This window comes from Gymnogyps californianus, chromosome 2, assembly GCF_018139145.2.
Source record: "Gymnogyps californianus isolate 813 chromosome 2, ASM1813914v2, whole genome shotgun sequence".
Lineage (NCBI taxonomy): Eukaryota > Metazoa > Chordata > Aves > Accipitriformes > Cathartidae > Gymnogyps > Gymnogyps californianus.
The window spans coordinates 51034889-51051095 of NC_059472.1; the positions used below are offsets into that span (position 1 = coordinate 51034889).

The following is a 16207-nucleotide window of genomic DNA, read 5'->3' on the forward strand; positions in this document are numbered from 1 at the left end:
AAAAAGATGACAGCCATTCCATAGCTGGAGGATGAGGAGCTGAACCCAGTATGGTGTGAATTGCCATCTGTCTCTTTCTCAGCTCAGGCACCACTACTAAAGGTACAGAAATCATGGCTGTATCACAAGCTGTGCCTTACGCAGGCTGTCACTAAAATGTCTCTTCTGATATTGTCCTGGGTATGCTCAGACTGGATTTTCAGAGCTGTGTATACGCTGATACCTGGATCATTTTGGTGTGATATTTACTACCTTATTGTCCTGGTTTTGGCTGGGATAGAGTTAATTTTCTTCTTAGTGGCTGGATAATGCTGTGTTTTGGATTTAGGATGAGAATGCTGTTGATAACACACTGATGTTTTAGTTGTTGCTGAGCAGTGCTTACACTAAGTCAAGGACTTTTCAGCTTCTCATACTGCCCTGCCGGCAGGGAGGCTGGGGGTGCACAAGGAGGGGACGCAGCCAGGACAGCTGACCCAAACTGGACAAAGGGATGTTCCATACTGTATGACGTCATGCCCAGTATATAAACTGGGGGGAGTTGGCTGGGAGGGGCGGATCGCTGCTCGGGAACTAACTGGGCATCGGTCAGCGAGTGGTGAGCAATTGCATTGTGCATCACTTGTTTCGTATATTCTTTTATCATTATTATTATTTTTCCCTTCCTTTTGTGTCCTATTAAACTGTCTTTATCTCAGCCCAAGAGTTTTACCTTTTTTCCGATTCTGTGCGCCATCCCACTGGGGGAGAGTGAGCGAATGGCTGTGTGGTGTTTAGCTGCCTGCTGGGTTAAACCACACCACTTACATAAATACTTGTGTCACTATGTAAAATAGTGCAGTACTCAGCTAATGCAACTTCATGAAATCAAGTGATACTCCACTGAAAAATGTTGGTCTATCTGTGTCCAGTTTAATAGACTGAAATGCGTATGCTTCTGAAAGCAGGTGTTTTCTTTGTTGTCTTATGCCCATCTTCCTGCTTTATACATAGATCCTAAAGATTTTGTGTTAATAAGCATTTTTAAAACTAGTCTAGAGGTTCCTTCTGTAATCTTGCAGTTGTTTTTGTGTTGAGGCACTGAAGAAAGACAGGATGGGGAAGAAAAAACTTTGGGAAGAGGGTAAAGCTGAAGTGTCATCTCCAAAAATGGTGATGGAGTAGCCAGGAAGATGGAATAAGTCACCTCAGAACTTAATCATTGGCCAAGTCTTGTGGATGAAAAATAGAGTATGGCAAAATTATGCATAACGGCAATCTACTGCTTACATTTTGGGGAAACCTATCACTCAGTTGGTCAATTGTGTTGTTCAATAAACTTATGCTTTGAAAATAGTGCCAATCTGCCTGCATATTTCTTGTTAAGCATGGAAGAATGGAGTGTGTGGTTCTGGGAAAAAAAACAAAACAAAACATCCTGCCTTTACAGTCAAATTACTGCAAGAAGGTTTTAGGACATGTCTTGTCAATAATAAAAGACAAGGTGACAAAATGGTGGTATTGCTTAAAGCTGCTTTGTGTTTAAAAAAACCAAACAAACAGTATGCTTATTTCAAACAAGATTATTTCTCCAGTGATATCGGTATTTTTAAGTAGAGTACATGAAGGTTGAACTAGCTCTATCTCTGCAAGCATTGCTTTTCTACAGATGAAATCAGTCAAATAATAGTAGTAGAACCATCTCTTTTTTTGTTTTGTTATCACATTGACACTGTAGAACTGTTTTGGTGCTTAAGAATATAGTATAGTTACAGAGAGTAGTTCAAGACCACTACCTTCAAAGAGCTACTAGTGTAGACTAGTACCTAGTACTTCACCGAGTAGTAGGCTGTAGAGGTTTGTAGAGCTACCTCTTGGCTCTCTGAATGTGTGTGTCCATCCCACAAGCTCAGTACTGTTGACAGAAGTTTTATATTGGACCTTCATCTCCAGCCCCCAAATATTGAATTAAGGTTGCTTTAAAACCAGTTCATTCAGATATGAATGAACATCCCAAAGGTTACAAGCAACAAACTTACACATTTTCTTTTTTCCTTAGCTTCTGGCTAGCTGTGCTCCTTATGTAACAGCTGAAAAGCATTTTTTTGTTACCTACTAGTAGTGTGTAATTGCTGTACTAGTAAGTGTTTGGCAGCTAGGAAGCCTGGAAGTACACAGTAAAGTGAACTTTACAGTAAAGCTGGCTATTTATTTTCCAAAAAGGGAATTTATTTCTAGTACACCTTCTGCAATTCTGAATAGCTCTACATTATGGTAGGGCAGAGGAACCTTAAAGTCAATAAGAGACTTTTTTGGGGGAGGCGTGGTGTCTTAAGCCTATATCTGTTGTTGCTTATTTAGTAACACTACTGTGCTTTTAGAGGATGCAAAAAAAGGTTCATCTGGATTTTGTTAGATATATTTCAATTTTCTTCCAATTTGCTGTTAAGTAACATGGAAACTTAAGTTTTAGGTAAAGATTTAAATCACTCAAATCATTTAGCAAAACAAAACATTAGAGCATAAAGACATCTAATTCAATACTGAAAAAAAAATTGCAAATACCATTTTAATAACTGGTTTTACTTTGCTTTTTTATAAGAACGAAAAGTACTATTTTACTTTCAGTCCTCCACCCTCCCTCTCTGAGTGAAATATTGATGCTGCTTCTCTAAATGGGCAGTTCCTTAACTATTTGATAGCATGCAAAATGTAACTGCTGCAGAAACTGCTTAATAACAGATCTTTTGCAGTGGCATGTCTGATTTGTATGAAACATTGTAGTAATTGGCCTGGTTGGTACTGTCAGAGTGAACTTTAAATGAAAGTGACAGTAACTAGTCCAGACTTTTTTCATTTTGTTCAAGGTAAAACTATTAGACGGTAAGTGACTTACTGGTTTTATTGCTTTCAATTAGCAACCCAATTTTATACTCTTTTAATTATCATTTAATTGGATTGCCCCTTTACACTCAGAGCCTGGCAGCCAAACCAGCTGATCTAGTATTTGGCACAACTGAGGGGGTGAAAATTTCTTCCATAAATCTTTCTCCAGAGGATATGTTACTGCCAGCATAGAAACTCTTCTCTGGAAGTGGCAAATCTACTTCAATATCTCCTTTCTAGCCTCTAAATTTTCACCCCCTCATTTGTGCCCAACTCTGAATCCACTGTTTGAGTGGTGGTTATAACTGAGGGGGCTGAAGCTTCCAAAGTAAAGCTTTAATGTAAAATGTAACCAGATAGGACATACGAACAGTTCTGAAATGAGATTCAAAAAGGTAGTGTTGGTATATGTGTAAGTTGCTTAGGAAAGTGTGTAAGTTGTCCCTGTAACTGTTCCAAGAGATTAATTGTCATGTCCTTGCATGTTCTTAGTGGAGGGGGAATTAGTGTTGTAAACTGACCTTTGAGAGTAAACTAGAGGACAAGGCAGCAGTTGAGGATGCTTTTAAAAAGGGACTAGAAGGGAGAAAGGAAGAGAGTCAATGGTTTAGGGACTGAAGGAGGAGTAGCACATTGAAGCCTTGCTGGGCTGGGAGAAGAGGCCCTTCCCGAGCGTTCAGCTACGGCCCTCTCCTCTCCCCTGGCAGAAAGAGGAGGCAGGAAAGCACCAGGAAAAAAACCGAGGAGGAAATAGGAAGGACATGTTGCTCTCCCATTACTAGTCCTGGACTCAAAACGTGGATAACATCATCCTCTCTGGAGCCGATTGCATGTGTGGGCTTAAAAAAAGGTCCACCATCTGATGGCTGGGCTTCTTTTTTTGTCAGCTTCCAGCTCCTCTGTAAACTGTTTTGGGAGTGGGGAGGGAGGGCTGTTTATATCAATGTTAAACCAGTTAGTAGAGGAATCTCTTTTTTTAACCTCCTTCTGTAATCCTCAGGGTTAAATGTTTTCAGCTCATAGTTCAGTTGCAGTTATTTGTAGCTGGCATTCACATTTGCTCTGTAATTCAATTTAGATGATGCTGCTTGGCCCAAATTAGAGCAGACTAGTACAAGGAGCTTGGTGTGTGTAGAAACCAATCACTAACTCCATAGTTAAGGTCATCCAAGTAGAGTTGTAAATATTTCCCCTCAGTTTTAAGGTATAGTTATCTGGCTTGAATTCACTTGTGGAATTGTGATTTACACTGTCAGATCTTATTTGTCAGATTTCTCAACTACTGAAAATGCTGAGTAACAACCTTATTGTATCGCAAAAATACTGTAATATTCTCATTAATCCATGTGGCTTCAGTTCCAGCTGTTTGCTGTTTGTTTATTTGTTAGGTCTATTTTCTGAATAGCTTCCAGCTACACATTCTTCGGAGAGATGAGATTTTATTCATACATGTGTCTACTTATAGGTGAGGAATTTGAAACTGGAGCATGAGCAGGAGAAAAACAAGATCTTATCAGAAGCATTAGAGACACTAGCTACCGAACACCATGAACTAGAGCAGTCTCTGGTTAAGGGATCTCCGCCTCTCAGCATCATCAGTGAAGAGCAGTTCTATGATGCTGTTTCAGGTAAGTAATGATGTCCAGAACATGAGTGTGTAGCCAGTACGAGTGGTGAATGTGTTTGGGGAGGTGAGGGGGTGGGAACAGTCTCACTTTAAGTGAAATCTCTGCCTTTCTAATGTAGAACTAATTTTAGGAGAATGCTTCATGTGCTTTATGAGCGGGCCTCTCAAATTTTCCCTGAGTTCACCTGCAGAATTGTATTGTTTCACCTTAGCATGACAAAAAGTTACAAAACCACAGGGCAGTCATGAAAGATCTGATTGCTTGGCTGTCTACGCCCTTTTTTTAAATAGCAAAACTTAAGGTTCCTATTTTAGGAGATGTAACTGTATCTGGTAGCCTTCTGACTTGCTTTCTCCGTGGTGGTGTATGTTTTTTATTTTGTTTTGTTGTTAAAATGGATCCATAAAAATCACTAGTTTTGAGGGATAATGACATTAAGAAAGGCTTGTTCTATTTCACTTTTGTATACCTTGAGTGTCACAGGTGGAAGAAAAGCATGAATCAAAATCCTGCGTGCATTTCTGAAGTATCTTTTCTTTCCCTGTCTGCTCTTCAGTTCAGTATCTTTCATATTTTCATGGGCAGAACATGCAAATAGTGATTTTGGAAAACTCCAAACTGCATAAGATGATTACAACATGCATTTGTATAGAGAGGTTCTACCTAGTGTAGCTCAATAATAGCTCTAACTGGGTGATCCTGCAGCACACAGCTGTCTGCAGCTATGAAGGATCGGGAAAAGCTTGAGGGTGAACATAGTCCAACTGTAGCAGATAATTAGGTTGTGATGGCATACTTCACGAGCAAGTATGGGATTACTTTTTCTGTGAGCTGAACTGTCTGATGCTTCTGACAGATGAGAAAAGCGGTGTTCCCAGACTCGATAGGTGTTCTGCAGTGCACAACTTAAGCAGAGAATAGAAACAGGCAAAGTGGAGTCTATGCTCAAGTATAGCACTAGCACCGGAACACGATGAATCAACAGCAGACTTTGCTGCTTCGCACAGTAACAAATTTATCAAGTCTTCAAGGGGGAGAAGAGATTGAGGAACACTAGAAACAGGTTCTTCAACCAGAACCAAAAGAACAATTCTGCTGAGAGGCCTCAGGCTCTTTTGCTTGTCGCAACAAAGCAGAGAATAGTTGTTTATCTGGTGCTGCTGGAATGTAGTCTCTCCAGCCAGGCTTGCTTTGTGTATATGAGAGAATACTCAGCTTTAAAGAGCTGTTAGTCTATACATCTCATAACTGACCTGGTCTCTAAATCTTCTTGAATGAAAGTGTCCAAAGCCTCCTCTGTAGTTGGGAGAGGTGGTGGTTTTGTCACTTGGAAGCTGCAAACAAATTGCATCGAGTGGATTTGTGTAACTGTGAAACTTGTTGAGCATATATATATACACACACATGTAAAAAACCCCATATATGTCAATTCTCTCTCCTTCGGGAGAAGTTACTTGACATAACTTATCTTGATTGCAATTTAAATAATTTTCCAGGACAGATTCACTTTCTTGATTGTCTGTCAACTTCATCAGACTTGTGTTAGATTCTCTTCTCTAGGTTGTTCACATTCAGTGCTTTGCAGTGATTAGGGTCCTCTCTGTCCCTGAAGGCAGGTGTTTGGGGGAAGGGCACTCTGACTTTGGGGGGTGGGGAGCGGCTAGAGAAAGGGAAATGTGACATATTTTCCTGGCTGCTGGATGCATGTTACGACTTTCACTGTAAGCACAAAAGGAATTAGTTTTTTGTGGGTGTGGTTTGGGGTGGGTTTTTTTGCTAGTCACTGGGATCCTGGTAGTATTTTCTAACCCTCTTGCTTTTCTGCTCTGTCTGTGGAGTCTCAACTAGAAGGCTTCTTGTCTCTGTATGACAAGAATACAGTGAGAGCAGAGGAGTCAGGGATATTTGACACTGGTTTAGAGTTTGGGAATGTGGGTCTTCTTTCTTGGGCCAATGAGACAGGGGATATGATCATAAATATTTTCATAACAGAGAGCAGAGACTAGGCCTGATTGTCAGAAGCTAAAAATTTGTATCTCCAGAAATCTAAACTACTAGGACTTAGTCTTCAAAACTTTTGCTAAATCTGATTTGCAATCTGATAGTATTTGTGAAGTTAAATTATATTGATTTTGGATAAATAGACATATTCATGAATTATCTTACTAGGCTGTATAGAAGATTGAGCAAACACACAAGTGTGACAAGTTATAATGTCTGTCAGTGGAAAAATGCCACTACTTCGAGAGATTTTTTTTCTGTTAGGATACCATCTTTTTCTAGTTACAGTTCTCTGAATTTTTAAATCGCCACTGTAGGAGTGAGTTTAGAAGTGAGAGTATTGCATAACTAGGCTTGCACTTTGAGCTGAAGAATCGTCAGCTTTGACTTGACAGGTTGAAAGAAGCAGCCACTGCTGCTTTTTGGGTTTGTTTTTGTTTTTTTTTTAAAGAATGTTGTCTGCATATTAGACACTTCTGCTTGTTTACTCTCAACAAAAGTATCACTAGCTGTGACAATTCGGAGCAATGCAAGACTTTTCAAACAGGTTTTTGAACAAGAAGTGTATTAGAAAGTATATGTTCACAGCAGCAGCTACTTGTCCCCATTTACCATGCTCTGATTCACATTGTAGAGCAATCTGATTGCATGAATCAGACTCCTGAATGAAGCTGAATCAGAAGATATGGTCCGGTTGCTATTGGACTCTCAGTCCATGGTAGGAGAGTAGAGCTAATCTGAAGAGACCACCACCAGAAATGTATCTAGTTCAAGTGTCATGTCCTCAGCACCATCTGTTTGGCTTGCAAATCTGCTCCAACTGAGCCATGCTACCTGCTAATGTTGGCATAGACTAAATTGGTCACTGATCAGTCTGTGTTGTGTAGTTCTGTTTGTAGAAATTGTGGGCACAATTACAGAAATATCCTCTTTCTTTTCCAAAACTGTGGTGACGAAAATGTTTGTAATGTGGTAAGATTGCTTACTGTAGTAGTAGTTTATTTGCTGAAGTTTCTTTTTATTTTTAAGTGATATGCTGTTATCAGTGCTTTCTGACTGTTGTGGTAACTCCTAAATCCTTGCAATGGGAGAGCGGTAGACACTGAACTTGAAAGGAAGAACCTACAGGAAATGGGAGCTATTTGTGTTACCAAAGCATGATATCCAGTGTTAAGAACAGTGTAGGGGTGTTATTAATCTGAACTCTGATAGCAATAGGTCAGTTAACAGTGCTTCCCAGTGCGCTGATCCTTTCATTGTGGGAGTGGTGGAAATGTGTAATTAAACTCGATAGCCCACGGAGTGCTGGAGCTTTCGGTTTCAGCATTGAATGCTTAACATGTGTCAAACTCTTCTATGTTTAAAGCAGGGTGGGATGGGGGGCGGGGCATTGGGGAAGAGAAGAAGCACTAGACAACTAGCAAAATTTAATAAGACCAATGGTATCTCCTAGAGAGCTGGAGAAGTTACTAGCTTTGGTTAAGTATACAGATCTCAGGAAGCATATGAAAACGGAATACAAATACAGAGTCCCTCCATAATGCTGAAAAATGGCTAAGCAGGTGAAGGTACTTGATTTTTGCCTTGCAGATAAGATTCCCTGATAATATGCAAATTGCACACCCAATTTGGGAAGAGCTTAGAACTGTCCTGATTTTTCTCTTTAACGGGTTTTATCTGAGAGGTGGGGATTTTCTGCAAACACAGCTTTTGTGTGTGTTGAGGGGGGTATTGATGGTTTTACATAGATGTGATCTTACTATAAAAGCAGTTATTTAGCTATGGGAGTATTTAGATTATACTAAAACTAACCTGTCATAGTACAGCTTCAACTGTTATGTACCACTAATGGGTGCTGTGTTTATAAATAATGCTCCTAAATGGTACAAGTAGTAGTAGACTAGTTCTGTTGCTTTTGCTCGCTTCCTAGTTTGTCTCCAGTTATCAGCTCACTTCAAAGTAAAAAATTGTGCAAAAAAAGCACAGAAACTTACTGCCCTTTCCTTCCATGTTTAGGGTAGTTTGTCAAGTGGCTTTTTTTGAACATGTACTGAGAATACTCCTCAACCTCTGCGAGAACACTGCTGCCTGTGGACTTCTTGCCTTGAATATAGTTTAAAAAAATGAATTTGGGTATCTCAGAGGGATGGGAAACGCCTGGTCAGAATTCAAGCCCAACCTTGCCAGTGGTTAAACACTACCTTTCTCAGGTGTATTTATTAATCAGATACATTGGCCAAACTTTTCTATCCGAACTGAAGACTTACCAGTTGTTGCAATAGGAGATGAACTTTCCTTGAGTTAAGTTTCTGTCATTGCTCCTGCTGTTTCCTCTTGCTCTCCCACTCTTGCAAAATGTAGCTGGTGTTTTTACTACTACCCTGACACTTCAGGTTTCGTGAGCTGGAGTGCTTCCTAGTCAGCCTGGTCTTGTCTCAAAGATCACTTAAAAATTTTGGCTTCTGAACAGGGACTCTTATTCCTTCTCCCCCCTCCTCAGCCCACACCCTCTTAAGTTCAATAGAAAAAAAAATCTCATTTTCTCCTAGTCATCTGTTTGACAGCTGCTCTGTAGCAACTTGTGAATATAAATCTTTTTTTGCAATGACGGGGGAGTATGCAAATCTTAATTCAGAAAAGAGTTAGCTGCAAGTACACAGGGAGAAGCTCAGTTTGAGTTGCCTGTTGATTTATGCTCACAATACAATACTAGGCTTGTTCACTCTGACACCTAAACAAACTCTCAAGGCTTGTGAAGCTTGTTGGGTCAGAGGAGGTAGCTGAGGTTTACGGATTGGAGATTGAGATCTTTGATGACAGAAGCTGTTGTAGACATACTTTCTCAATGAGAGCCATTTCTCAGGAAAATGGGAGAGATGTCTCGAGCAATTTCTTATAACAGTGTCTGGTTTCATTCTTCTACTGTTCTTTATTGTATAGCATGCTCTTGTATTAAGTAAGGCACGTGCCCTGGAGAAGGCTGGCTGGTCAATGTCTACAGCTCTGGAGAGGTTTACAGGTGCTGAGCTTCATCCAGCGTAATTGTCTCTTGGCAGTGTAAGGCCAGCATTAGGAGAACTGATCATATGTAGCGTTTAAAAACCCTTGTTACACTGAGAAGCATATCAGAGAGTGGTCAGCAGTTCTGATGAAGCTTACCTATTCTTCCCTTTCCACCTCTGGAGTCCTAGGTCTGTTGCAGAAACTCAAATTGAGGGAAATTGTGTGTCGTGACTCTTGTCTGAAACCAAGACAGTCGCAGATGGTATGGGAGAAGAAAGGAGCCTTACAAGAGGCAGACTCTTTGCTTTATGTTACCAGGCTTGCTTCATGCTTTTCTTATCATGATAACTGTTGGCACAGTTGAGCAGCTCTTTCAATAGAGAGGTGGAATACTTACCTTGAAGGGGTTTATAGCTTGTCATGCGGTCAGGATGCTGAGGCCCAAGTTGTGTTACGCTGCTAGAGTGTCTCCTCTTCTGTGATATTTGGATACACAACAGTGTTTTCCTGACTACCTGGGCTTATGATCTCTGGAGAAATCTGTGTTTTATGTAACAGACTTGTCCACCAGTAAAAATGCTTCACCTTATCCTACTTGTTATATATAGTACCCACCAAGCTAACGCTTTGATATGTTATATCATAATTTGGCACAGAACTAGACTGACAAATTTGGGGAAACTTGTGAGAAGATTCTCGGAGTGCCAGTCCACTTTTTTAACATATCCTCAGCACCAGCTGGCAGTTCTTTTCATTCCCTAGCAACTGGCTTAATTTCAGTACTGTGTTGACGAGGATGGGGGGATGTTTTTAATGAAAGGAAAGATCTTCTTTGTGCTTCTAGATCTTACTCTCTCTGGTGAGGATGGAGACATTGTGGCACAGCCCATCCATTCATCAGGATTTTGTCTTGTTCTTGACCCTTCCGTGATCTGGATGTAGTAGAAAGTCCTCTTGTTACTGTCCCCTTCACCAAAGCAACATATAATTTACATGTTCTGGAGAGGCTACTGGCATAGTTTTTTAAGAGAAAACAAGAAAGCATCTGGCAATGGACAGCTATGACTGAGATATTCTTTTGGATGGACTACTACTTCAGCAGGTTTTGATTACTAGTTTTGAATTAGAATCAGTACGTGAGAGAGTGACTAATCTTGCAATTATTTCTCTGGGTATTGGCAGCCAAAAGCAGTAGCATATGCTGAAAGAAGTACATAGCAGGAATGGTGTCTACTACAGTTTGGGTTCACTTTTTTCAGAAGGAGTGAGGCTTGTATTAAGCTGTTTACCATTCAATGTTGTACCTGGTTTCTGCTAAAGGATTTCCCAAACGGGATAGGAATTGGTGCATCTCTACTTGTCTTGAGCTGTTCCCTTGCTTCCTGGAACTTGCAATTGGGTAATCCTTTGACAATCTTGTCAAGTTTGAAAGAAAAACATGAAACAAAAATACAGCCTTTTGCCAGGAAATGTTTACTTTCTGATTTGGGGCAAGACTGTCTCTTCTCCAGAGCTGGTCAAGCACTACCTGACCAAAACACTGGTTGGAAATAAGGTGGTGTCTTTGATGTTGTTTTTAGTTTTAGATGTGATGTGGATTGTACTATTAAACTTTGTACTCTGGAAGGCACGTTATCTTATTGATTGATGAGCTTATCATTTAGACTTTGCTGGGACTTACGTGGCTAACGTAGTCCACTGCGTACGATACCTCCTTCTGTTCTTTGATACTTGTCCAGTAAGTTGGGAAGTGAAGGTTGCTGAACAGCACCGAGTGTCTAAGAATTTAGACCAAACTGAAATCTTATGTAGAAGGACGAGTCAATACTTGAATGTTGAGGTGACTGTTAGTTAGGTAAGGTACTGGCATCTATGTGACACTAGCACTTGTCCTAAGCAAGTTGTAGTAGCTTCAATTTAATAAAAATGTCAGATTTTGGCTCTGTTTGGTAGAGGATTTTTCATGTACAGTGTTCTTGCTTATCGTGCAGTCTCTTTAGATACAGAGCTGCAGCGATCTGTGGCAGTACTAGTTACTTACCAAATGGATGCTGTCATCAGGACACAGTAGCCTACTTGGGTTTCAGTTTTCTACAAAGAGGGAAGATCTGTTAGTGACTGAAGTCTAGCACAGGCAGTAGATTCATTAACATGCACCTGCTCTTTTGCAGATTCAGAATCTGAAAAATCATTAAGTGGGTTTGAAACAACAACAGCCTACTCGTTAGAGGACAGCATGGATTCAAAAGATACAATAACTTCAAGCATGTCTGAAGAAAAGGTTTGTGGCAGTGGGGAGTCACTGTCTAACGGAATCAAAAAACACAGGTAGGATGTTGCCCGTTCTCAAGGTATTACGGTATGCATTAATGGTGAGTAAAAGACCACAGGAATCTCTGAAAAGCTAACTGTGAAAACTTTTGAAACTGTTAGGGATGACTGACAAGTAGTTGGTTGTGTTATGATTTTATAATATTTTTCCAAGGCTAGTGCGCTCCTTTGCATCTTGTTTTTTTGATGATCGAATTTGAATAAGTAAAAATAAAATGTGCTATGTAAAAATGGACACACTTGTTTGTGAATAGATCTTATTGAAATCTATGTGGATTTTAATTCCTTCATGTATCTTTAATGACCTATGCATCCTATTGCCTCTTTAATTTCCAGTCATTTGATCCTTCTGTTGATATCAGGAATGAATGAAAAATATTGCTAGCCTGGCATCAGAAACTCAAATGTGAACAAAGGGAGTCTTATTCTAAAAGTCTCATCCATGTTTTATGTGCTTATTTTGTGTTGTCAAATGATCCATTTTTGTTTGTTTCCTTGCCCACAAAGGAGGACAATAGGTCTGGAGTTAATGAGGTGTAATAGACACCTCTATTCTCGAGTTTCAGTGAAAGGGCAATATAATGTTTGTGCTACAGATCAAGCCAGACTTCAGTGTGTTTCAGAAAGACTACTTTGGAAGTGGTTTGGATGTGTGGAATGATGATGGGGACACCAGATTTCTGTAAAAACAGGAAATTAATTTTACAGAAGCAAGCAAGACACGCTTTAATTACATGGTATCTTAAATAGTTAAATTGCAGTGACTGTTGAAGTATGTGGTAATGTCAGAGACCTGATGTTTCAAGGTTCAACCTCTGCATGTATATCCCTCCCATACTAGGCAAAGACTAAGGCAAATGAGGGCTTGGGTGGAGTAACAGGGTGGTTTGGGAAGGTACCAAAGCAACTAAGTGTGTTGCTCTGTGCTCTTGTGCTGTTAGCAGGGTGGTATTTATGGCCTTGGCTAAGTGCCTTTCCTAATTAGAGCAGGAAGTTCAGGGGTAGGAGGGAAGCACTAGGTGAAGGTGGACTCTGAATTGCATTCATTGCCTTGGAAACAATGAGGAGAAAGGAGGCGATTCGTGATCAACGTGAAAATGATGATGCGTGTTGACATGCATTGTCTTGAAGAGTTTTAACAGGAACTGATCTTCTGTTTACTATAAAAAAGAAATAACTTGGCAAGTTTCCATAACGCTGCACTATGCTGTCAGAACTGTAGGGAGCAGGTGACTGGAGGAGCATTTAAGATGTGCTGGTTTTATAAAGGGGGATGAAAAGTAATAAACAAGTACCTCTGTGTCCTGATTTTGGCTAGGATAGAGTTAATTTTCTTCCTAGTAGCTGATATAGTGCTGTGTTTTGGATTTAGTAGGAAAATAATGTTGATAACACACTGATATTTTTAGTTGTTGCTAAGTAGTGTTTATACTAAGTCAAGGATTTTTCAGCTTCTCATGCCCAGCCAGCAAGAAGGCTAGAGGGGCACAAGAAGCTGGGAGGGGATACAGCCAGGACAGCTGACCCAAACTGGGCAAAGGGCTATTCCATACTGTATGACGTCATGCCCAGTATATAAACTGAGGGGAGTTGGCTGGGAGGGGCGGATGCCTGCTCGGGAACTAACTGGGCATCGGTCAGCAAGTGGTGAGCAATTGCATTGTGCATCACTTTTTTTGTATAGTCTAATTCTTTTAGTAGTAGTATTATTGTCATGTTGTTATTATTATTTTTCCTTCCTTTCTGTCCTATTAAACTGTCTTTATCTCAACCCATGAGGGTGGTTTTTTTTTTTTTATTCTCTCCCCCATCCCACTGGGTGGGGGGAGTGAGTGAGCAGCTGTGTGGTGCTTAGTTGCCAGCTGGGGGTTAAACCACGGCACTCTGTGTAAGTTATTTCTCTGGGTTGCGTGTCTTCTAGTAATAAAGAGAGCATAGGGTGCTGGAGTAAAACAAGTGCATAAACTGGCTGGCTAATACTTTCCTGCTAAAGAAAAGTGGAAACATCTGTTTTGCATATAGATAAGAGTGTATGGTCATATTTTATGTGACTAAATGGCTATAGAGCACATTCTAGGTTGGGCTGCAAGTTAAAGCTTTTTTACCTGGCATCTTGGTGACACATTGGGATTTGTCCACAAATATATGGATGCAAACTGTTTCTCCCTAGAGCTCAGCCAATTTAAATTTTACCTCCAAGAGAACCTTCTCAGGGGATGGGAGTTGTGTGGTGTTTCTAGCCTCGTTTCTGAGGCTCTTGGTGGCAGTGATGTTTGGCCTGGTAGGGGTTCTGTTTGACATGGCTTCAGAACTGTGTTACCTACATGGAGCTGCCGGCTCCAGTTTGTGCCTCTTTTGGTTTGGGGGCTAGTTAGAGGGTGTGTGGTCAAATACGCATCGTCTGTGATGCCACCTGTGTCCTTTTCAGAGCAGAAACCTTAACTTCTTGATGCTGTGCGAAGTGAGGGGGGCAGAATGTTTTGACAGCACTTAATTCCATCCTTACACCTTTGGGTTTGCTATAACTCTTTTAAGTTGCATTTATGTTAACTACATGGAAACAAGTCACTTAAAGAATAGACCAGATTAATTTCTTTTGCTTAAAATCTTGATACCTTCCTGTAGTTCCTCAGATGAATAGAGGATCTGCAGCTGCATTTGGGTGGCACGTGAGAGTACCTAACACTGTTTAGCAGTCAGTATAAATAAGACTATTTCCTACCTTCATCTAGAAAACCTGAGCTCTAATCTGCCTCTGTTATTTGAGTGGTGGGGGTTTTGCACAGGGAGGTGGAGGTTGGGTTTTGACTCGGGAGACGTAGGTTTTGGTTTTGGAGATGTAGGAATAAATCTGTTGGTTCCAAGGAATTAAAAGTGTTGGGATGTACATATAAAGATAGATGAAGCCAGTGCCACTTACAATCTGCTTATTCTGATTTTTTTTTAATGTAGTTTCCATCCTACTGATTGATCATAAAGTGTTTTGAGAGTGGACTTAATTTTTAAAAGTTTTTTGGGACAGGATTTGAGAGATAGGAGAACAGTACATTAAATAATCTGGAAGCATTCAAATCACTTCTTTTTAAGAGGGAAATTTTTAATCTGAGCCAAACTTAAAAAAAAAAAACAAAACAAAAAAAAAAACAAAAACCAAAACCAAACCAAACACCCAAACACCACCACCCCCAAAAAAACCAACCAAAGAAACCCAAACAAAACCCTCAAAAAACCCTTGCACAAAAATGTTCCATAATACATCCACTTGTTGCTGCTGTTTCCCTCTTATTGCTGAGTTTTTGTTGTCAGCTTTCCTTTTGATCCTCCCATTGGGGGCCTTTCAGAATGCAAATGTGTTTGTGTTTAGCTTTTTGGGAGCCAGGAGGTTATTCCTTCCCCACAAGATTCCTGTAGTAGTTGATCTACTATAGACAATGCTTTGGACAAGTGTTTTTGTTTAAGTGAATGATCTTAAATACATCTTATCTGTTCTACTGCACAGAAGTTCCAGCAGATGTTTTTGTCACTTAAAGCTAAAATTAACTTCCTGAGTTGTTTCTAAAATTAACATCTGGAAGGAAATTTTTGCATTCACAAACCTTTCCCTTAATCACAGGGAGTGTGTCAAGGTTAGTAGGCCTCAAGTCTTGGCAGCCTGTCATTTTTCCACATGTTCTTACTTGTCCCTGGGATCTTTCTTGACGGCTTAAAAACTGCTTTGTTTCTTCAGTATGTGTGTGTTGTATGGAGAAAAGTACTGACTCCCATATCAGGTTTGGGTGATATAGGTAAGAAATATGGATGAATGGCTGAAACTGAATGCCAACTTTCAAGTAATTAAGCAAATTGAACGGAGGGACAGGTTAACTTTAATGAAAATGTAAGTTTTAATATGAAAGGAAGGCAATCCCTGTGTATACTTTAGCAAACTAGAGGCATGTGAGTGTGTTTTACATGCAGAAGGGCTTACTTAAACACAAATACCTACTCTGCTAACTGCCTTCATTAAAGAATACACAGAAAAAATAAGGAAACCCTGCAAATGAAGATAAGACTGAATACTTGGTAGATACTGTCCTCTCCTGGACATTTGTATCAAAGCATCCACAGAAGTGTTTTATACTTAATATTATTCAAGATGGTCTGTTTCATGAAATATTTTTGTATCAGTGGAAAATCAGAATAGGGAGTGATTGATATGAGGTTGATCAATTAAAATAAATCCTCCTACCCACTCATCCCCTGCATGGGAGCTGAGTAAAACAAGTCAGTGTTAGGCTGTTAGCTACTTGCTAACAAAACGTAGTTTGGTACCGTGAGGAGTTCAGGCATATGAATAGGTTTTTGATTGGATGGGGCTTGTATTTTAAGGAGCATTTTTT

General features: G+C 40.1%; 1 protein-coding gene across 5 annotated transcripts in view; it reads left to right on the forward strand.

The window, feature by feature from the left end:
• Positions 1–16207, forward strand: part of OSBPL1A (oxysterol binding protein like 1A) — an 80770-nt gene that overhangs the window by 45147 nt on the left and 19416 nt on the right. For all 5 annotated transcript variants that reach the window (XM_050892189.1, XM_050892188.1, XM_050892190.1 and 2 more), the window contains 2 exons: positions 4331–4493; positions 11669–11825. In XM_050892189.1, coding sequence (XP_050748146.1) covers positions 4331–4493; positions 11669–11825 — 320 coding nt within the window. The remainder of the gene's footprint in view (positions 1–4330; positions 4494–11668; positions 11826–16207) is intronic.